This window comes from Myxine glutinosa, unplaced genomic scaffold (genome assembly GCF_964187855.1).
Source record: "Myxine glutinosa unplaced genomic scaffold, kmMyxGlut1.1 SCAFFOLD_1979, whole genome shotgun sequence".
Taxonomy (NCBI): domain Eukaryota; kingdom Metazoa; phylum Chordata; class Myxini; order Myxiniformes; family Myxinidae; genus Myxine; species Myxine glutinosa.
The window spans coordinates 30488-53727 of record NW_027618074.1 but is presented as its reverse complement, the minus strand read 5'-3'; the positions used below and the strand labels follow the sequence as shown (position 1 = coordinate 53727).

The window sequence follows — 23240 nt, the reverse complement described above, 5'->3', positions numbered from 1 at the left end:
TCCCGTCTGTTATTTCAGGCGGTGTATGACTGACCATGCCGCGATTTAAAAAAAAATATATCTCGGCAATTTCCCGTATGTGGCGACACGTGAACGAAGCGATGCTCCTCTCTCCACATTATTGTGACGACGTATAAATTAAATATTTCATCGTGACGATTGTCATCAAATGGACGAATTTTTAATATATCTCGGCATTTTCCAGTCTGTTATTTCGGGCGGTGTATGACTGACCATGCCGCGATTTAAAAAAAATATATCTCAATGGACTTGAAGTTACAGGCCTTTGAGAATTCATTTCGTTCTATAAAGGGCAACTTTCATCGGATTTTCTTCACGTTTTTTTTCAACCGAGTCTAAAACTATGTTAGCGACTGTGAAAAATGAAATGATATATCGAATTTGATTTGAAAGAAAACTGTGAGAGAGCAAGACACCACGGGCCTACAAAACAGCCCTCAAAGCTATGCGAGTTAATAAAATGGTGGATATTTGTTTATATGAAGCCTCTCCCAGAATGGGTGGAGCTTTGAGGTTTTGTCTTCTCTGCAAGAAGAAGAAGAAGAAGAAGAACAACAACAACAACAACAACAACAACAACAACAACAACAGCAGAGGGCACTCTATGAGCAGCGTCTTGCGACGCGGCTAAAAAAGGGGACTTAAAAGAATGGTGCTATAAAGCTGCTGAATTCCGGGGTTTAACCTTGTACTGCAGACGATGGCGGCGACCTTTGAGGTGCATCTCTTTGGCATTGGGGTCATTGAAACTGCATTCACACAGCTTGCAGTGAAACCTGATCACCTTGCCTTCATCATTACGAACCTGAAAATCCAGAATTAAATGATCAAGCATCAGACTCGACTCGATCAATTGCTCCCATCAAAAACGTTTATCCACATATTAGCAAGGGAGATATTTTACCAAGAGTCAAATTTTACACATTACAGTACCGCAGTGTACCCCACCACCACCCCCTCCCCTCACCGCCCCATCTCTGGTGTTACCTGACCAAAAATATCAAACAAGTGGTCTTGTATTCTAACCTCCTCAACATAGTCATGTCCTACAGGTGTACTTTCGGCTGGAGGAGGTGCTGCAGTTCCAGACGATGGCTCAGTCCCATCCGAATGAGCCAGAGGACCATTGTTTTTTTCTGTAGTCGGACATTCTTCCCCCGTCACACCACCCACTGCCTGCTTTATACCACCTGCACAGACAATGTCAGGCACTTAGGAAGACAAATTAATAGCTCAGAAAAAGTGCCAGACAAAAGGCTTGGTTTGATAAATGCTTTGGGCACCTGCCATGCAATCTAAAGCACCCAAAGAGCATCTCACACACATTGCTTCCTATCCAAAATTGACCCAATGTTCTGGGAAAGCTTATAAACTTTTAAATCTGTTGATACTCAAACATCAAAATAACACACCCATAAAGATGATCTTAGGAGCAGCAGACTTCTTGACAGCTCTGGTGGTGCTACATGATGAACCAGGTGAACCAGGGGAGTTAGGAGTGTTGGCAGGACCAGCTGCAGTCTTGCTAGCCCCCCTGCCACTCATTGTTGTTTGGTTCGAGGTCTGGGTGGAAACCGTAGAATTTGTGGAGGGAATTGGCTTGCCAAGCTTGGTGTGCAGTTTCAAAACCTGCACGCGTTGAGGAAATACAGCGTAGACCTTTGGTGCCTTGATCTTAATGTAAAAACAGATGCCTGAAAATCTCAAACATCACAGTATATACATTGAGCATGGGAGCAAAAGTGCATACCTTTTGGTGCTTGGATCCTCGAATATGAGCGGAGTATGCATCACTCCCAGTGCAGGTAACATCGCAGAGCTCGCAACGCAACTGGTGCTGGTGCTGAAGTCCATAAGAAGCCCCAGAAAGGCCAACACCTCCTAAATTCCCAGACTTCTGTGCCGTTTCCTTCTTCTTATGCTTCTGCCCATCGAGGTGCTCCCGGTATGTCTGCAATGAAGCATTCTGCTGCTGAGGACCTGCCAAGGTTTAAACTCTCAACCAACCATATTGAAAGCAAGCACGACATAGTATGGCAGGTTAAGAAAAAATTGTTCATAGTTGGTTTGTTAAATTTAAAAGGTGATTGGGTCAGGAGGCAGGTTAGTGGTAAAGTTGGTTGGGTGCGATAAACAGAGGTGAGGGGAAAGTGGAAGGAAGGGATGAAAAATCCGAATGATAATGTGAACAGATTCTTTAAAAAGGCCTAAAATAAAAGGGCAAGGACAATGAGAGAGAAAAATCGGGTACAAGTTGTACGTGAACAAGCATAACCTGTGGTCCGGCACAACTGATCTTGCAAACATCACAGTAGTGCAGCTGGGGCGGCTTCAAAGGAAGTTTAGGTCTTTGAAACTTGTTGGGAAAAGGTGGCTTCTTGGCAAAAATCCCTGCATTCAACCAGCCCAATGGTGCTTTTGCTTGTTGCTGTTGTTGTTGCTGCTGCTGCTGCTGTTGCTGCTGCTGCTGCTGTTGTTGTTGTTGTTGTTGTTGCTGCTGTTGTTGTTGTTGTTGCTGCTGATAGTAGGAAGTCGCGACTGAATAAACAGCCGCTTCATACCCAGCATAAGGTGCACCTGACGATGAAGTAATGTGATGAAGACCAGGAACGCTTGTTTTCGTTCTACATTGTTCATAGCTTATACTTTTATTACATGCAGTAAAAAGATATACAAGTTGGACAGAACAATTAACCATTGATCCCAGCACGGTGAACTGCTCTCGCTCAGATGACAACGCCAAATGTTACTTGGTGATTTGGTCTCCCACCTTGCCAACAATGAAACGCTGTACCTGTAAACGTCGCTGGAGCTGTACTGTACACTGTTGGGCTGGCAGTGTATGGCGTGAGCGTGGGTACGGCAGTTACGGTGGCGGCTGGGTAAACTGCAAAGCTGGGAGTTCCAAGACTGGGAGCGGCGGTCTTGATCTGTCGAGCTGCAGGAGGCTGTTGGTACTGGGGGGCTGCCTGATTTAATGCAACTTTGGGAGCTGTGAACATGGGGGGAAAAAAACGTTTACATTTTGTACCATGCTGCCCAAAAACACGACAAAAACACTTGTTTATATTTTCACAGTGATCGAAGGCTCATGGGGCAGCTTGTTCACCGGGAAGACAAATCATCAGAAGACATTATTGTACTTTTATATAAACTAGTAATGGGCTTCTTTATATTTAATTTCACACCATAACTATTCTTATTTGTATTAAATTTCCTTCTGCTTCTGGTTCTACATTCCCCCCACCCCTCTTCTCTCCAAATGGAATCTAAATTAGGCCAAGAAAAATATATTTCCGGTCTCTGGTCAGTGCACGCATCGATTTTGACCCTGCGCATCAGCAAATTTTTTTTTTTTTCACATTTCCAACGGTACCAACAACAGCGCGATCGATTTGACTCTGTTGTTGCCGACCCGGCGCGCTATCTCGGAAAATACGGGTCTGTGAGGGTCACCATTGGTATCGGCGTTCGCGCACGGTTCTCCCCTACAAAACTACGTTTAGTTTGTCCAAACCCAACCAGCCGTTCCAAAGATATGAGTAGTGTTGTGTGCCGTGCCGTCATGAATCCAATCGGCTGGATATTGTCATTTATTGAAACTAGGGCATGCCCGTACTATATCTATATCTAAAATTATATCCCCCCCTCTATTTACATGAAATGGTTTGGTCCAAAGCGAACGGCTTGCGAGTACGGTGACAATCCCCCCCCTCTATTTACATGAAATGGTTTGGTCCAAAGCGAACGGCTTGCGAGTACGGTGACAATCCCCCCCCCCCCCTCTATTTACATGAAATGGTTTGGTCCCAAGCGAACGGCTTGCGGAGTTTGGTAAAGAAATCGCCATAGCGTGCACAAAAGCGCAGGAAAGCGAAAGAATCGCAAATTAGTTTTAATTAGTTTTAAAACATAGTTTAACGGCAACATAGTTTGCCAACGTGAAATAAATGAATACGCTCTCAAATGTGCCGTCCGAGGCAGAGTCTGTTCGGCACGTTCGGCACACGTGATAGCTCGCTGCTCTCTGATTGGTTGAATCGTTTTTTGGACATAGCTCGGTAACTACTTGTCTGATTAATATGAAACCTTGAAAAGGCACATCCTCGGGTCCCCAGCAATATACCTGGCAAGTTTAAAGTATATCGGACCCGTGGTTGTCGAGAAACAGCGGTCACAGACATACAGACATACATACAGAGATTACTGGAATTATAGATAGATGAAGACGTTCTTTGTCGGGTTCGTGTGAAGCAACCAGGAGGCCTAGAGAGCTGCGGGTGGTCTCGTTAGTTAGGCCTGGATCCTATCTCGTTTGTCATGAAGTTGTAAGTGTCTGTGATAATCTGGTGGACTGGGAGAAGAGATCGTGGGAGACCATCGGCCTGTTAGACCACTTGCGCATGTGCAGAGTTGACGGGATGGATGCATTGGAATGTTTGACGGTACGGCGAGGCGATCTCGAGATCGAAATGGCAGTCTATAATATGCTTGAAGTACTTAATGATTTTCAGAATAAATACATTTTAAAATAACTTAAGCTTGTGTTCATTATTTACAAAAAGGCCGACCTGTCCCATTGGCTGTCTTTAATTTCTCTCTGGACGGCGCCACGGCAGATGAGGTGGACCACAAGGCATGAGGACACAAAAAACACCACCTTTATATGTGCAATCCATGCTTTTCAAAAAAAGAAAAGTAAAGAAAAAAAAACCGCATCACCACATCAATTCTAGAACTTTGCTCTGACCAGAGACCAGCAATATATTTTTTTCGGCCTTATATAAACGTTTTCTTTAAAAAAAAAAAGAAAGAAAGAAAAAAAGAAAAAAAAATACATTTCAACCCTAGTTTTCCTTCACACATGCTGCACACATGCTGCACACATGCTGCACACATTCTGCTTCTCCACCACAATGTCTTCCTCTTCCTCAAAAGGATTATTTTTCTGAAGTTTTTGTCTGCTCTGCACCTCATCCACAAACCTCCCCTCACCCCCTCAACACTCCTCCCCTCCATCCCCTGCCCCCCCCCCTCCCTCCACTCACACAACACAGCATTTCTCCATGCATTGAACAAGCATTCTTATGCATCCCATGGTCTTCATTTCCATTTATCAAAATTGGGAATATGAAATCAGGGAAAGCATCCACCCCACCCCACCCCTCAAAACTTAATGCCTGCACTTTCTGCCTCCCTCTGCACCCCACCCTTTCAATGCTTCCCCCTCACCCCTCGTGTTTCCCCCTCACCTCACCCTCTAAGACCTCCCACACTCAAACATTCCCAACCAACCACACACTCAAACATTCCTTCTCATAGCCTCTCTTTGCCCCGCAAAGCCTCTCATTGCAACGCAAAGCCTCTCCCTACCATCCTGCTCCATCTCTCCTCCATATCGCCAACTGTGAAGATCTCAAACATCATCCAGGGCCTCCATTCCAATCTGACAGATCTCTCAATCCAGGCTGCTGTTGATAAAAAAAAAAAGAATGATCGTTTTAAGGCCATTTTCCCCGCTAGAGCGGGGGTTAGCCTTGCGGGCCCCATGACAATCATGGTTCCCTGTTTGAGGCAACGTTTTTATGGCCGGATGCCCTTCCTGACGCCTGATAAACCAGACAATTTGTTTAACAGAATCCTTTCTTCCACCAGACTTCCCCAACTCCTTAGTCATCAGTGCCTATCCCCATGCTATTGTCTCCTCCGATTCGATTGACCAGAACCCTGTGCTGGTGGTGGAATTGCACTGTACATCAATAATTCAATTTCTCACTCTCTGTGTACTGCTCTTCATACTTCATACTGTGTACTGCAAAAGCTTCAAAAAGGGGACCAAAAAACAACAACAACAACAACCACGGTCCCCGAAAAAGGCCAACCCCCGCTTGCGAGGAAAAATGGCCTCTAAAGGTGGTTTTTTGTGTACTGCTCTTACACCTTCCAAACCCCAGGAGTACCTCTGACTGTGACTAACCTCCACCTCTACCTCATATTTGTCTGTGTGTTGTACCGTCCTCCCAACAATGATTACTCCATCTACATCCCTCTCAGATGACATGGACCAACTTTCAACCACTCATCGCAACTCTGTCTTCCTCATATGTGGTGATTTCAATCGTCACCATGCTAATTGGCTCGGTGTTAGTACCTCTCTCACCAGCCATGGAATTTCTGCAAAGGACTTCTGTGACTCTGTGGGACTGACTCAATCCTTGAATTTTCCCACCAAGATTTCTCCAAATGGAAAATCTTCCCTTCTAGATTTAGTGCCAACCAACTTCCCCACCAATGTATCTTGCTCGTCCTCTGCCCCATTTGGCTCATATGATCATGAGCTTGTGAAGGTCAACATCTCTGGCCATTCTCAGAGAATTCTCAGGTGTTAGTAGCTCTGTCACCAGCCATGGCATTTCTGCAAAGGACTCAACATCTCTGGCCATTCTCAGAGAACAGCCTCAGCGCTGGTGAGTCTGGCATTTCACTCAGGCAAACCTTCAGGGACTATAAGCAGCAATCACTCTTTAGGACAGGTCTCCCATACCGTCGGACCTCGGCATTCGTGGTTGCAGTATTCATGGTCCCAACATTCGTGGACCCCACGTATTCACGGTTGATAAAAGGCGACCTGCTTCTACATTCGCGGCCCTGTGCTTCGCATATTCGCAAGTGCAAAAAACATCTCCCACCAGCCACACACATGACCACTTCTTAAAGCATCTCCCCCAGGTCATGCGTAAACCACTTCCAGCTGCAGATAAAGCATTTTCCACCAGCTGTGCACATAACAGTTCCAAAAGCATTTTCCACAGGTCACACATATAGCAGCTGTACATGTGATTGTGCATCAACCATCCCCGCCTCGGGATTCAACATTCTTTCCGCGGGTGTATTCGCCGTTTTTTGTCCCCCGTCGCACCGCGAAGCGAAAGGGGGACTATGGTTTTCCCCTCCGTCAGTGCGTCCGTCCGTGCATAAGCGAAGGACCGCATTCGAATTTGGTGTGTGGGTGCAACCCACGTCAAAATCCAAGATGGCCACCGCCATGTATGTCTGAACCTTGTGAGCGGAATATCTTGAAAAATAAGCGAGGTACTAACTTCTAATCTGGTGTGTGGGTGTATCTAGGCACAAGGAAGAACGCTATTGAAAATTGGGTCACCACATCAAAATCCAAGATGGCCACCGCCATGTATGTCTGAACCTTGAGTGGAATATCTTGAAAAATAAGCGAAGTACCAACTTCTAATCTGGTGTGTGGGTGTATCTAGGCATAAGGAAGAACGCTATTGAAAATTGGGTCGCCACGTCAAAATCCAAGATGGCAGCCTCCATGTATGTCTGAACCTTGTGAGTGGAATATCTTGAAAAATAAGCGAAGTACCAACTTCTAATCTGGTGTGTGGGTGTATCTAGGCATAAGGAAGAACGCTATTGAAAATTGGGTCGCCACGTCAAAATCCAAGATGGCAGCCTCCATGTATGTCTGAACCTTGTGAGCGAAATATCATATCATGGCATGTTTTCTGAGTCTTCCACTTTGTCAACTCACATCACTTACCCGATGGGGGACCTAGGCGTAACGCTCGTCTAACCTGCTTCGACATTTGCGGATCTGTGCTTCGCGTATTCGAGGGTGTATTCACAGGATTTTTGATTTTCCCTTCTGAATAATGAATTGCCGGGAACCCATCCCTCCCTTTTCCCATTGAAACAATGCCCCCACATTCGCAGATTCGACATTCGCGGCATTTTTCAGGAATGCATTTCCCTCCCATAATCCCGAGAATGTTGGGATCTGACAGTATAGCGATGTTCACTGTTTATAAACAAACCCACCATATCCACGCATGCGCAGCAGCCTGGTTGGCAAAAGCGCAGTGTTTTCGTTTTGCACAATGGCGTCGCTCGACACACATGCGATCGTTTCGGAGTATTTTAATAGTCTTGACACTGTTGCAAAATCTTGGTACAAATCGAAGTTGAGTTATAGGAATGGTGAGGATATTCTTCCGGATCCATTTGCATTGAAAGGATGGCAAAACAATCCATCTTGCTGGCCAGATTTGAACGACGGCGACGTGTACACGTACTTGATCGACACACCGGGTAACTACACAAGGGAGTTGCTGAAGACATTCAGGTCACTAGAGGCATGCAATTTTTTTTTTAAGTGGTCATGTGAAGCCACTGTGGTATCATGCGATCGGGAATGATGTACCATTCTGCTTTATCAAAGGCAAAGTCATACCATCACAGCGTCTCAACAATCCCATTTTGGGATTGTTGCATCTCAGCGATACGACAGTCCCTCACGACCGAGCAATGGCGGCTCCAGTTTGGGGACACGGGTTCGCAGCTGACGTAGCATTTCGTAATTAAGCCCCACAGACACGAGTGAGCCTGCGCGTCACGGCTTTGTGTGCGGCTGCCTACACGGCTTGTGGAGGTTTTACAGCTGTCGACGCCGTTCAAGTTCCCAGTCCCAGTGGGATAGGCCTTGAGGCTTCAGCGTCGACTAGAAAAGACTGCCCAAGGAATGTGCTCCGAGTCCGGTACGAGGCGCGGACCATGGCGGCTGCTCGATGATGCGTATGCTGTGGCGATCTAAATGTTTTTAAAATGGGATGTTAGTCGGGAAAATGAACTGGAAGCTGTGTGTACGTGTTTGTACGTACGTATGTGTGTGGACATACGTACTTGTGTGTGTGTGTGTGTGGAGACGTACGTACTTGTGTGTGTGTGTGTGGACGTACGTACGTGCGTGCGTGGACGTATGTATGTGCGTGCGTGTGTGGACGTACGTGCATGCGTGTATGGACGTACGTGCGTGCGCGCGTGTGTGGACGTACGTGCGTGCGTGTGTGGACGTACGTACATGAGTGCGTGTGTGGACGTACGTACGTGCGTGCGTACCACTAGAGACGGCCAGCATGGTTGTTGTTTTGCCAACCAAAACAAAGAGTGCAGTCACGTGATCAGGTACGTGACGTCACGGTAAACATCGCTATATACTGCCACCGATATCAATTCAGCCTGGGAATTCCTCCACAGAAACGTGCTCTCTCTTGCACACAGATTCATCACATCTCATCTTCAGTTATCTTACCTATCCTACCTTCCTTGGTACTCTGAATCATGCCTTGAGGCAGTTGCCTGAAAACAACTTTCATTCTACTCCTCTTCCCTCGCCTTTGACTGACAAATTTGCAATCTTGTCAAACACTTGGAACACATCTTTTAATCCTGAGAAATCCCGCACACTCACCATCTCTGAAAGGACCATTCCGCAAACACTCCCACCTATTTTCTCAACAACCGTCTCAAAGAGGTTCAGCCACTCAAATGATTGGGTCTCACTTTCAGCCATGATCTTTCTTGGGCAAACCACATTTCAAAGTTTGACTGCCAAGCCAGACACCGACTGGCATCCTCCGTCATGCCAAGTCCTTCCTTGGCACACCTGAGCTCCTATCCACCTACAAGGATTTCATCTGCAGCTTGATGTAGTACTGCTCTCCACTGTCTCATCTTGCGCAGCTTGACGCCATGGAAACCAAGGCTTTCAAGATCACTGGAATCACTTGCAATGAAGCCGAGTCGATGGGTGTATCACTTTGCCATCGCCGACAGGTCACTGATCTCCTGTCTTCTTCTCCCTCATTTCTGGTTTTGCACCCTCTGCTCTCTCCGTGCTGTCCCCTCAATATCTGCAGGACGCACACAGTCCATCAGCAACACCCTCCTCCTGAAATTGCCTAAATCCAGAACCACTGCTCAGCTTCACTCATTTATTCCTCCCTTTTCTCCTGTGGAATCACCTTCCATACTCTTTTAGATATCATTCTTCTGTCCCGGCCTTCAAGACAGCTGTCCGTCGTACATCATATTTCAAAGTCTATACATCATATTTCTATACATCAGAGTCTATACATACATCATATTTTTTTCAAACAAAAAATATATATATACTAGCGGAAAGCACCCGGCATTGCCCGGGTTCTTTTTAAATGAATTTACTACTATAATTCAGCTTTTACTCGTGGCCGTAGAAAATAGACTACTATAATTCAGCTCAGCTTTTAATTGCGAAATGGGCCCAGCCCGGCCGAGGTGGGCCTCGACCGGCCTCGCCACCTAGCCTACAACCTTCCCGGAGCCCGTCCCGACATTTTTTGTATTAGAGGTTTCCTCCTATCTTTCACCGTTCAGGAGATTAGCGTGTGCAGACAAACAAACAAAAACTTTATTTTATATATATATATATAGGTTATTATACCAGCTATATTAGATTAAAGGGAAAAAATTGGACATTATTTTAATCGAAACCACAACTAAAAAAAATTTGAAACTTGGCACATGCCATCCCACACCCTCTCCCCATGACCCTGCCCCCCCCCCCCCGCCCCTCCTCCTCAATAGGGTATATGGGGCGATAACAATGACGTCATAGGTGAAGTGGTATTCCAACCATAATTGATCGAATCGAAATCCTTATTCAAAAAAATCTGATATCTCATCTATGACTCAATGTGAGTGAGGAATTACATTTATGACATTTATAACCCATGCCAAGAAAAAAAAATGTGACATAATAGAGTGCGAAGATAACAGATACGGATATATGGGCCAAAACATCAGTGGACCATAATAGAAGCGTGTTCGGTTATCGATGGTATTTCTGTTCAAAAGGAACATGCGAGGCAAGACTATGTGCTCTATGAGTGCCGTTCTAATTCGCTTTTAAATTTTTCTCAGCAACTGCTTGAATGATTGACATGAAAATTTCACCATAGAAGCAGCAACCAATGGAGATTTTTTCTACAACTGGATGGAAAATGCATTTGTTTGGAAACAAAAAGCTCGTTTTCTGCATGCATGGGTATGCAGTGCGTTTCACCTATCAGGAATAACAGTCTGACCTCTTTGCTCGGCCTTGGCCGAATTAGCAGATATAATGGGAAAGTACATTTATAAAATGGGATCGTCACGTGTGTTCCCAAACCTTTGCACCCCAATGACAAAATAAATGCATCACCAACAGTCAAATCATAAAACTGAAGAAGCTGAGAATTTCATACTGACAGTTGAATACACTCGTACGTTGTTAAATGCCAGAACGCGTAAAGCTATTTGTTGCATCTCATAGCGCTTCATCGCTGTGCCAACCTACCTTGTTGATAGTATGTTTCCGTGCCCTGTGGCTGAGACACGGTGGGCTGCTGGTAATAGGATTTGTCATAACCAGCCACGGTGGAGGTGGATCGTAAAAGGGTATATGTCTCCTACATGAAAAGGGAACAGATATTTAAAGAAGAATTTCCTGGTTGTCAAAAGCATGGTATTACCACGATAATATTTACGATAAACGAGAAACAAACAAAATTTTTTACAATGCCAAACTGTGACAAGAGGTAGATGAAAGCATTATTTTGCTTCATTTGAAACACCCCGAAAGTAGCTGACAGGTGGGATGTGATACGTGCCCATTCAGTTAATCTGGCTGCTCTAGTGTCAGAAAGTTATGTGTGTGTGTGTGTGTGTTATATATATATATATATATATATATATATATACATATATATATATATATATATATATATATATATAGATAGATAGATAGATAGATAGATAGATAGATAGATAGATATATACATATATATATATATATATATATATATATATATATATATATATATATATATATATATATATATATATATATATATATATATATATATATATATATATATATATATATATATATATATATATATATATATATATATATATATATATATACACACCTTGTCTATATATGGGCACGTATATATATTGTTGCGGTTTTGAGTTTGTACAGTGAGTCGAATAAAGGTTAAAATTTGCCCCCCATAGTTAGTCACACAAGCAACATGTAGCCTCGTGATCGTATAGTTATGTCTTAGTATTTGTGAGCTTAGTTCCTTTCCATTGTTAGTTCAGTCAGGAGAATAGGCCCTACTGCCACCGACTATCCAACGTCCGTAGCCTCATGCCCTTTTTGCGCTAACGTTGGTTCATTTTGGGCGAGTTAACACGAGGCAGGCTCGGAGGACCGGGGCGGAGCGGCAGAAGCGCTGACGGTAAGCACGAGCCACCAATCAGGGCTCAGAGGTGGTGGCGGCGGCGTTGCGTCACAGGGCGTGGTGAGAAGGTTCGAGAGGGTTCCAGAAGGTTCGTGGGCGTAGCTATAAAACCCCCTCGAAAGGACTAGCGTGGGAGGACTCGCAGATGACCCAACGACTAGCGCTGGAGGACTTGCACCAAGGACTAGCGCTGGAGAACCCGATAGGACTTGATGAGCAAAGACCTCGCGCGCACTGGCCAGCCTGGAAGGATCAAGGAAGAGGTGTTTTGATCGTCCGAGAGCTTTACAATATACGCGGGCGAAGCCGACGCGCATGAACTGAAAGACGCACTTTTATGAGTGACGCTCGGTTGAGTTTTAGGCCGATCGCTATACAGTGCATTTAAGACGCGCGAGTGAGGAAAACGGCTGAGTAATCGCCAGCCGCGTTGAGAGTCCCGCCCTTTACCGTTCCACCTCGTCATCTGCCTTGTTCGGGAGACGCGCTACGGGGTTCCTGCCATCGCCTGCTACCATCTTTGCGGGACGTGCTCGGACCGTGGAGAGCCGGACGGGGCCGTTCCTGGACGACCACGTCAACGCGTTTGGCTGGAACATCAAGCCATCTGCAATTCCCTGTGCGAGTGTGACGGGCCTGAGTCTGGGAAGTAAGATAAGACTGTTTAAGTGCTGCTCTGTGTCTCTGCATCCCAATCATTGTACATACATGTTGGAATAATAATTAAACCCGTGTTCTTCCTTTTCCATTCGATCGTTCTCGTGATTTCAACATTGGCTAAGCATGGTACGAATAGAACCGCTCGAATCGGGTACCACGTGGTACTCAATCCGCTCGGTGTTCTCAAATCACACAAGGCTCGTGCGAGGCTTGCTTCCTCGCTTCCGTCGCGGCGCAGGGATTTATGTACGAGCGAGACTTGGTCCCGAAACCCTACCTTGCGTTTTGCCCGGAAGAGGCGTTTCAAGTCTCTCGGTTCCGTCAAGCCCAGAAAGAACAAGGGGATTAATCCCCCCTTGGTAAAGGGAAGAAGGGCGGCGGAGAACCGTAACTATATATACATTATATATATATATATATATATATATATATATATATTGTCATGTCCCTGGGGTTAAGACCCCGAGGTGCCGGATGACCGAAACGAGCTTTACTCAGAGGCGTATTTCTAAACTTGGTGGGATTCTTTGGTGCGTGTGGGAAAGGCCCGAAGCCTTTTCCAATCGGCAACACACGGGGTTAATATGAACCCACAGAAGAAAGAAACGAAAGAAGAAAAGAAATGAAATGCACAAATAATGGGTTTATTATAAATAATTTCAACCCAAGTAAAATAAATGCGACGTAGAAACTATAGTTCTACTTGAGACGTCTCCACTCCGACTCAGATACAGACAGGGGAATGAGAAAAATGTGAACCACAAGAACAAAAAAAGTGAACCGCTAGGACAAAAAAACGTGAACCGCAAGGACAAAAAACGTGAACCGCAAGGACAAAAAACGTGAACCGCAAGGACAAAAAACGTGAACCGCAAGGACAAAAAACGTGAACCGCAAGGACAAAAAACGTGAACCGCAAGGACAAAAAACGTGAACCGCAAGGACAAAAAACGTGAACCGCAAGGACAAAAAACGTGAACCGCAAGGACAAGAAACGTGAACCGCAAGGACAAAAAACGTGAACCGCAAGGACAAAAAACGTGAACCGCAAGGACAAAAAACGTGAACCGCAAGGACAAAAACCGTGAACCACAAGGACAAAAAACGTGAACCGCAAGGACAAAAAACGTGAACCGCAAGGACAAAAAACGTGAACCGCAAGGACAAAAAACGTGAACCGCAAGGACAAAAAACGTGAACCGCAAGGACAAAAAACGTGAACCGCAAGGACAAAAAACGTGAACCGCAAGGACAAAAAACGTGAACCGCAAGGACAAAAAACGTGAACCGCAAGGACAAAAAACGTGACCCGCAAGGACAAAAACATGAACCGCAAGGACAAAAACATGAACCGCAAGGACAAAAACATGAACCGCAAGGACAAAAACATGAACCGCAAGAACAAAAACATGAACCGCAAGAACAAAAACATGAACCGCAAGGACAAAAACATGAACCGCAAGGACAAAAACATGAACCGCAAGGACAAAAACATGAACCGCAAGGACAAAAACATGAACCGCAAGGACAAAAACATGAACCGCAAGGACAAAAACATGAACCGCAAGGACAAAAACATGAACCGCAAGGACAAAAACATGAACCGCAAGGACAAAAACATGAACCGCAAGGACAAAAACATGAACCGCAAGGACAAAAACATGAACCGCAAGGACAAAAACATGAACCGCAAGGACAAAAACATGAACCGCAAGGACAAAAACATGAACCGCAAGGATAAAAACGGCACACGCAAGGACAAAAACGGCACACACAAGGACAAAAACGGCACACGCAAGGACAAAAACGGCACACGCAAGGACAAAAAGGTGAAACACTAGGACAACTAGAACGGCACTCAGTAGAGAGTACAGCTCCACCAGGTGAACAGTTTCCGTTTTGTATCCCAGAGTAGACCAGAAAAATCGCAATGCAAATCACATTTAATCAAAATCATCAATCCACAGCTTTTTGACATATCCTGCTTTGTATCGTTTTTGGCCCCATCTCCCAATGGTGAAGAACCGCTTTAAAAATTCTACGAGCCGGATCCGGATCTTCACCAAAATCGAATCGAATAGTCCTTGTCACACACACAACCTGTCTACCAAATTTCGTGCAAATCCGTTCATAACCTTTTGAGATATCCTGCTATATGTTGATTTTAGCCCTATCACTCAATCGTGAAGAATCGCTTAAAAATATTTTAAAAAACAAAAAAACAAATCTGAATCCACATTCAGATCTTCAACAAAATCGAATCAATTCTTCCTTGTCAGACACCCAACCTGTCCAACAAGTTCCGTCTAAACCCGTCCATAACTTTTTGAGATATGCTGCTATGTATCGTTTTTGGCCCGACAGTGCATTCAGACCCCTTCACTTTTTTCACATTTTGTTATGTTGCAGCCTTATGCTGAAATCGTTTAAAGGAAGACTCCAGACCCCAATTTTTTTTTTTTAGTTAAATGCTTCTACATAATCTTTGATCAGTACGTAACATCTTAAGAAAAAAAAAAAAAAAAAAAAAAAAAAAACCCGCAAAGTCGTTTCCTTGTAATCCGACCTTAAATGCGCCAACAATAGGCCATCGAGGTTTTTTCGTTTTTTTTTTTCGTTTGACGTTTTTTCGAAGCTGTCCACGATCTTCATGCATGCTCGAAGTTAAGTAATTCTTCACAATTGTATTTTTGTCGAAACTGTATTTATCTTACGTGTGTGTACCGAAAGTGCATCCCTTGGAAGATAAATTAATCGGTGTTAGTCTTTCATACCTGTAATCCTGTATATAATAGTCGAGTACTTTGCGGCCTTGTTCTTGAAGATTCCTACCTTGAGGCTCGTTTTCTCCCAGTGGTCGATTGTGGTCCTTCCACTCTCGTGTTCTCAGTCTTTTCCCAGTCTTTTCACCCCACACTTCCTTGTTTAAATTCTTAACAAAAAAAAACCAAAAAAACCATTTCCTTCTTTTTGTTCGTTCTGCGACCACGTGTTTCACCCCCATTTCTCCCCATTTTCACGCCATTCCACAGATCTGTTTTGCCCTATTCCTTTTGCTGACACCTTTTCCCCTGTTCACATGGCTCGTGGTTGTCCCTCTGGGCTCCCTTTCCCTGTTGGTATTTTTGTGAATATTAGATTGTTCTTCACGGTTCTGTTTAAATATTGTTATGAATTTGGGGAGAGGAATATCTAGAGCCAGATAGATCTGTATAGGTAGGTATTCGACTGTGGCGATAGGGAATCTACCCTGTAATAAGTTCTGTGTTTTTAGGCGGTTTGTCGGGATAAGAGTATACCTGTGAACATACCAGGATGTTCGGGTGTTAAATAGTGTACACCCCTTGTGTGTCAGACCTGGTAATCATTCCTTTGTCCCTTATGGCAATGCACTCCTATAAACACTTAGGTAGGCCCTTAGTAGGGTGCATCAAACGCCCCTATGTCAAGAAAACAATCTGTCCCCAATTTTATTTTGTTCCAGTCATAAAATAAAGTTCCTATGCAAAATTTGGTAAGGTTTTGATATCATCTTCTGGGTCCACCTCAGCAAATTAGATTTTGAGTCGGTAGTATCAGTCAGAAATTTGACACGCAGCTGTTTTGAGGCCCATAAATAAAAATGAAAGGATTGACCGATTGCTACATACAATAGCTCTTTGGAAAGGTATTATTGTGCTCTGTAGCAATATATAATCATCATAGGGATAGGGATATAATTCACTTCTACACAAATAGTCAAAATCATGATTTTATTGGTATAATCATATGTATTATAGATACCAGAATGATATAATTTTTATTACAGTAGAATTATATATACACAATCTTAGCATTTATCATCTTAATACGAGTACATCTGACTATGGATGAACATGAAAATAGAAACAAAACAAAGATACTGTAGTTTTCATGGATATTTCTGACAGTTTAGTCTTGAGCTGCTCGCTTTCGAAGATTCGGTTTCTCCTTGCAGTTGTGCTCAACAACTTGTAGCACATTTTGGTAGTGGTCTTCACTTCTGGCTGCTGAAAGGAAGTCAGAGCTAAGCTTAACTCCCCTTTCTGCAGAGTCATTCACCACATTCAAGGCTTCAACATTAGTCCATGATGTCTGGTAGGCTGCAGAGTTAGTCCATTCTTGAACATCGGTAACTAGAAATGCCCAGTCAAGCTTCAGATGATGAAATAGGTACCATGAATCTGGTCCAACAAAATCAGCCAGAGTGGTCTTCTCAGTCAAGTCATCAGGAAATCTGGGCTTTCCAAACCCAGTACCAAACCGTCCTTGTGGGTTGGTTACTGGAAAATCTGGCTGAACCTCCAGAAGTCTGTCTGCCAGAGCACGGCGATGGTCATGAGGAACAACTGAGCTGAAGAGGGCAAGTGCAACCATCTCTTCTGCGAGGTACCAGAGATGTCGTTTGAAGGCTTTCAGGGCACTTCTTGAGATTCCAGCATTGACAGCTTCATACTGTTTCAGTTTGGAGATGAGCTGCAGGTCATTCCATGGGGCATCGGTGACAGAGGTACATGTCATCCACCAGGAGCTGTATACTAGAGTGACAAACGTGACAAATTCTCTGATCTTTGGCACTTGTTTTTCTGTGGTAATTGTACCTGCTGGAAGATCAGCGATTTGTTTTTCGAAGAGACATAATTTGATTGAGTAGAGGAGCTTCGCCATCCATCTGGCTTTATGCAGTGCACCAGGACGCTTGAAGGTTATTTGATGTTCAGCTACTTCACCATCAAGGAATACAGTACACAGATCAACAAATTCCAAATAATCATCACGTCTTAGAGATTGCTCGGTGTGACAGAGTCTGAGAACATTATTTTGCCAGTCACTTGTCAAACTTGTTGCTGCTTCATTTAGTTGAGATGGATCAAATCGTGAAAGTGGTTCATTGAATGTGTGTGGAAACATTTCAAAGTTCTTGCGAAACCTTGAGAAGAGGAAGATATCTGGTGACTTAGATGCTTCAACTTTAAGATCAGTAAAAATGTGCGTAAGAATGACTTCACCAATGTGGTGTCTGCAGCCTGACCACAGAAGAGCTTTGTTAAGCCGTTGTTGAATTGTTACACAAGCTGCACTGATGTGGCCGGTGTTAGATGCAGTTGTGTCAAATGTCAAGTTGACAACATTCTCTTGGCAGTTCCATGATTCAAGTAGGTTATTAGTCAGCTGAGCAATTATATCTCCAGATTTACGGTCTGTTCCAGGCTTGTAGGATGGAACACCCAGCAGCTTCATATCAGTTTGAGAACCCAAAAGCACAGCCAGGCGTTCTTCAAAAGTGTTTTGGTTAGTTAAGCATGGAAGCAGCTTTGAGTCCCAGTGCAACGTAGCAAGCTTCGGAGGTATCCATTTGTCCTTACAGGTAGTAGCAATATGCTGTCCAATTTTGCGTCTTGATTTATCTGCTGTAGCATATGATGTTGACACCTTCGCTACATCCCCTCCTGTTTCTTCAATAAGAGCTTCTGTGAAAGCAGCCTGTTGGGTTGGTGTCATCTTCATCCTTGTTGCCAGTGAAACAAGACTGGGCCTCTTCAGGATGTCATGTGGAATGAAAACTGATGTGCCAGGTCTAACTAAACGATGATGACTTCTTGAGGTTGTTGGTGTGCTTGTTGAAGGTCCAAGAGTTACTTCTTCATCACTGTCACTAATATTATACACAGTGGTTGTAGTATTTATGTTGAACTCCAGCTCCATACTTGCTCGCCTCTGATTCTTTTTCCTCGCGGTTCACTTTACGCTGCATCTTATCTGCCAACAGTTTATCTTGGCAGCCAAATGTTGCACAGCGATCTGTCTTCATAGATTCCAGGAATGCTAAGTCTTCAGGATTCTTGATGTGAGAACTAGCATCATTGGGCCACAAGGGAAATGTCTCCATAAATTTCATCTCCATTTGATTCACCTTTGTGATGCTTGCTGGAGTTGTTCTTCGGTTGATAGGGATTGATCTAAGCTTGGAATTATCATCTGCAAGTTTGATAATTTTCTCAATAGCCTTGCGTTCAGAGATGATAGGAATATTAGCCTTGCCATAAAATGGTGTCACTTTCTGCAGTACAAGCTTTGCTGATTCCCACCGAGAGCGTCGTTCAAGTTTGCCATCTTCCGTGTGCCACATGAAACAACGTAGTACTTGTAAACAAGTTGGAAGTCTGGTGCCATTGATCTGGGAATCTTGTTCAGTTATGGCACTTCCAAGACCAAACACCTTGGTGGACTCTTGTTGCAACAGATGCTTTCTTTACTGTGCCATCCATTGTTTTATCTGAAAGAAAAAGGTAGTATTAGTAACAATAATGTCATTTCATAATTATGTACAACAAATAAATCAATTATCCAATTTTATTAGAGTATAGCCTAATAATTGTTTTAATCATCTTGTCTAGTTAAAAGATCTCTGTAAATACAAGATGACTACAACATTCAGGATATTCTTTAATTTATATATTATATTTTTAAAATACTCTTCATTTAGCTTTATATCCATATTTTGAAAAAAATCATTATTTTGACTATTTGTATATAAATGAATTGTATCCCTATCCCTATGATGATGATATATTGCTACAGAGCACAATAATACCTTTACAAAGAGTTATTATATGTAGCAATCAGTCAATCCTTTCATTTTTATTTATGGGCCTCAAAACAGCTGCGTGTCAAATTTCCAACTCTGATACCACCGACTCAAAATATGAAATGGTGAGGTGGACCCAGAAGATGATGTCCAAACCTTACCAAATTTTGCATAGCAACTTTATTTTATGATTGGAACAAAATAAAATTTGGGACAGATCAATCCAACATCTTTTTAAAAATAGTTGGGCGTTTGATGCACCCTAGCCCTTAGTGCAACAGTAAATAATTCCCATCCCTTACCACAACGACTTTGGAAGAAGAACGGGCAGGAAGCCAGATCGGGGCACTGCCGGATGGCCGCCGCCGGCCACACCTCCGGCAGGCCAAGCAATAGAGTGACACGAGCTATAACCACGCCACAGGGAACGTGATTGGTTGGCGCGGAAGGCGCGAACCTCCAGCCAATCAGGGCGGGAGGCGCGAAGACGCAACGGAGGAAGAGGTGGTTCATTGGAGGGAAGGCGCTGGAAGGTTCGGTGAACGGCGCGAAGCTACGAGGCGCTGCTTGGGTGGCGCGCCGAGACCGACGTCATAACCCAGGTTACAAAAGGGGGCGCTGCACGACATTTTCAGCAGCTATTAGCTAGCAGCTCTCTCCTGGCTTCCTCGCGCTCGTGGATCTGGGTTTTCATAGCGTGCAGTCGCATTTCCTCTCCTCTTGCTCTCTCTCTCCCTTTTGGCCCGTTCTTCATCGCTGCTCTCTTGGGGCTGCTCTTCTCTGCTTCGTTCTGAGTTCGTGCTCGTGTTGGAGATCGCGTTCTTTGTGGTGCGTGGAGCGGTGCTCGGCCCTTCGCGGTGCTGTTGGTGCAGGGAGCAAGTGTTGGTGCTGAGCGGGCGGGACCTCGTGGTGTGCAGCGGAGCGAGTCGCATCAGGGCCTAGCGAGCGAGCGAGCGGGCAAGGGTTTCTCCGCGCCGGAGCTTGGAGCCGCGTGGGGACAAGACGACGGACAGATAAGACCGCACACCACATACACCAAACATAACGAACGTTTCTTTTCGCAATTCATTCCCTCGTCTCGTATCCGAAATGTCGTGTGGGGACGTCCCGATTAGGACATTTGTTACCGGCGCGTGCTCTTCCTGTCCCATCATCCTTGTGAATAAACCCTTGTATTATTTTTCTTTATATATATATATTGTTGTGGATTTGAGAATTGTTGTAAATATCACACTGTGTAGTGTAATGAATTGTTGTAAATACCACCCTCCGTAATGTAAAGGTCAAAGGTCGTCCCCTTAGTTAATTCATCGCATACACCTAGCCAATTTTAGAACCTCGAAATAGTTATTCCCTTATTCTATGTTAGTTAAAGGCTGTGTCTTCCATTAGTTGACACTCCATTGCACCGAATCAAATAAGAATAGCTCCCCTTCAATAATGACATTTCCCAGCCAAACTCTCCCTCTCTGGGTAAAGCAGCTTCACAAGCGTGGGGTGCACGCCCTCTCATTTCGCTGCTATGGTGAATATGTGCTCCGTGCTCTGTTTGAACAGGGGGCGGGGTCGCCGGGTAGAGGCAAGCCCAGGGCGCGCCACGAGGGGCGGGGCTGTTCAGCCCCATGCCTAAATAAGGAGACAAGCCCGTGGCTCGCCACGAGGGGCGCGCCGTTCGGCGCCATGCCCAAATAAGGAGACAAGCCCGTGGCATTGCCATATAAGGTCACGAAACAGAGCACGGGGGGGAGAGCGGTACCGAAACAGATGAGGGCGTGACACACCCACGCTGGAGGGGATGAGAGATGCGTGCGAGAATCGCGCAAAAAAGATTGGAGGGAGAGAGACGCGTCAGACGATTGAGAGAGGACCGGAGCAGATGACAAAAGAGCCCGAGGCGTGTCGAGGAAGGACGAGATACGTGTGCTGCCGCCGCCCTGCTCGCTCCCAGCCCGGAGAGGACCTGCTTGCTGTGCGCCCTGCTCAACCTTCCAGGCTTTGTGGTCCCACCTGAACCTTCTGATCCCTCCAGCCAATCCACTCTGCAATTTCCCCATTCGTGTACGTGAGTTTGTTTTGTGTGTCTTGTCCCTGGGGTTAAGCAAGACTGTATAGTATAAGTTAATATTTGCACTGTGTCCTTCTGATTCTTCCATTTCCTTGTATATTACTTTGATTGCTTTTCTTCCTTTAGTTGTGTGTAAATAATAATAAATCCCTGTTCTTCCTACCTTGTCTTCTTCCTTCTCATCCGGTCGCTTTAGAGGTTTCCACATTGAGTATACGTGGCGCGATTCGGCCGACGCATATGAATCGGGTTTAGCCCCTTTGATAAACGACTCACGCCGCAGTTCGCTTCGCTCGACGCAACCAGTCTATTACGCTGTGGCCGTGAGCGGGGGGGTGTTTCCTCGCGTACCGTGAGGCGCTGGTATTTAGGTCATAGGACGGTTGGGCCTAATACCCTACCCAGCGCTGACCGGGCGTGACGTCATACCCCCGGGACCACGTCGGTCAGTCATAGACGAGGGGATTAATCCCCCCTCGATAAGGGGAACAGAGGCCGACGTTGGGTTCCGTAACTATGTGTGTGTATATATATATATACACAGTTTCCCATGTGGTTGATTTAACAGGTAAGACTACAGGGCTCTTGCGCCGCCCCGCCTCCATCCCACGCACTTTTGTGCAGCTTTTTGTTTTTGGAGTCTCCCATTGAGTTTTCGCCTCGAGAGCTAAGGCCTTCGCAATCGGCTTCCGTGACCGTCTGATTTTAATCAAAGGCGGCCACACGACAAATGGTATTCAGGAGTGGGATTTGAACCCGATTACAACTGGTGTCAAGGTGTGGAGAATTTGGAAACAAAATTTTCATAGTCGGAGGCAAGAAATTTGCATCGTCGATTGGGCATACGAAGCGCGATATCGCGTCTTCAAAAAATTTAAATTTTGTTTTTGGAATTAAAATAAATATGCGCGCGGGAAACGACCTTCCTCAAAGCGGATGTCGGTGAAATGGAGGTGTGTAGCGAGGCTTCTGTCAGTTTACGAGGTGAGTCGGAAATGGCTGGGGTTGAGCATAGTGGTAGAGCTTCCCCCGCCGCAGAGCCGGCCCCCATAGACAACCAGACCTTAATGCAATTTTTGGAGCGGTTTGAAAATAAATTGGATGCTCAGAGTGGGCAGATGAAGGCGACTGATTAATAAAATGGAGGCCCGGACGAATGAATAAATGGAGGAGAGTACGGCCCATGAAGATGTGCACGAGGCTCAGGAGCCGGGAATGACAATTAAATTAAATTCAGAAGGGAACGTGCAGTGTCCACAGGTAGATATGGAGTGCCAAAATTGTAATAGGGAAAGTTTCCCACCTGCTGGCCTGGAGGTGTATCGGGGCCGGGTGGATGTCAACACCTCAACGGGGGGATGGATTGGAATCCTTGCTGTGCCAGGGCAGTGGTTCAAAGCAAGAGGGGGTAACATTATTGGGGGTCCGTGTGGCGGAACAGGAACAGGTGTGTAGTGATGGACGCCTGTCGGGGCCGCAAATGATTGGGAATGGGGAAGATGTGCATGATGTGACGCAGCGGCTGGGGACCTGGGACAGTCCCAGGGAGGTGGAGTTTGACCGGGCCCAAAAAAGTTTGGGGGAGGCGATGAGGCGGTCCGAGGAGGAGGTTGAAGTGACCGAGGTGACCCTCACCGTGCATAACAATTGGGAACAGGAGGCTCCAAAATTGCAGAACCAGTTGGGTGAGTGTGTTGGCTCCGGGCTGGATTCGGACAGAGAGGGATCGGGAGATAGAGCATCTGAAAATTTGGTCCCCGTA

The 23240-nt window shown here is 45.1% G+C and overlaps 1 protein-coding gene across 3 annotated transcripts in view; it reads right to left on the bottom strand.

Annotated features, from left to right (window-relative positions):
* ZFR (zinc finger RNA binding protein) overlaps positions 1-23240 on the bottom strand; it is a 53217-nt gene that overhangs the window by 15138 nt on the left and 14839 nt on the right. For all 3 annotated transcript variants that reach the window (XR_013621668.1, XM_078769287.1, XM_078769286.1), the window contains 7 exons: positions 11195-11306; positions 2816-3013; positions 2297-2598; positions 1772-1972; positions 1434-1650; positions 1048-1211; positions 707-826 (listed from right to left, as the gene is read on the bottom strand). Coding sequence is in view for 2 of the 3 variants with exons in the window: in XM_078769287.1 (XP_078625413.1) it covers positions 707-826; positions 1048-1211; positions 1434-1650; positions 1772-1972; positions 2297-2598; positions 2816-3013; positions 11195-11306 (1314 nt within the window). In the remaining variant the exon portion in view is untranslated. The remainder of the gene's footprint in view (positions 1-706; positions 827-1047; positions 1212-1433; positions 1651-1771; positions 1973-2296; positions 2599-2815; positions 3014-11194; positions 11307-23240) is intronic.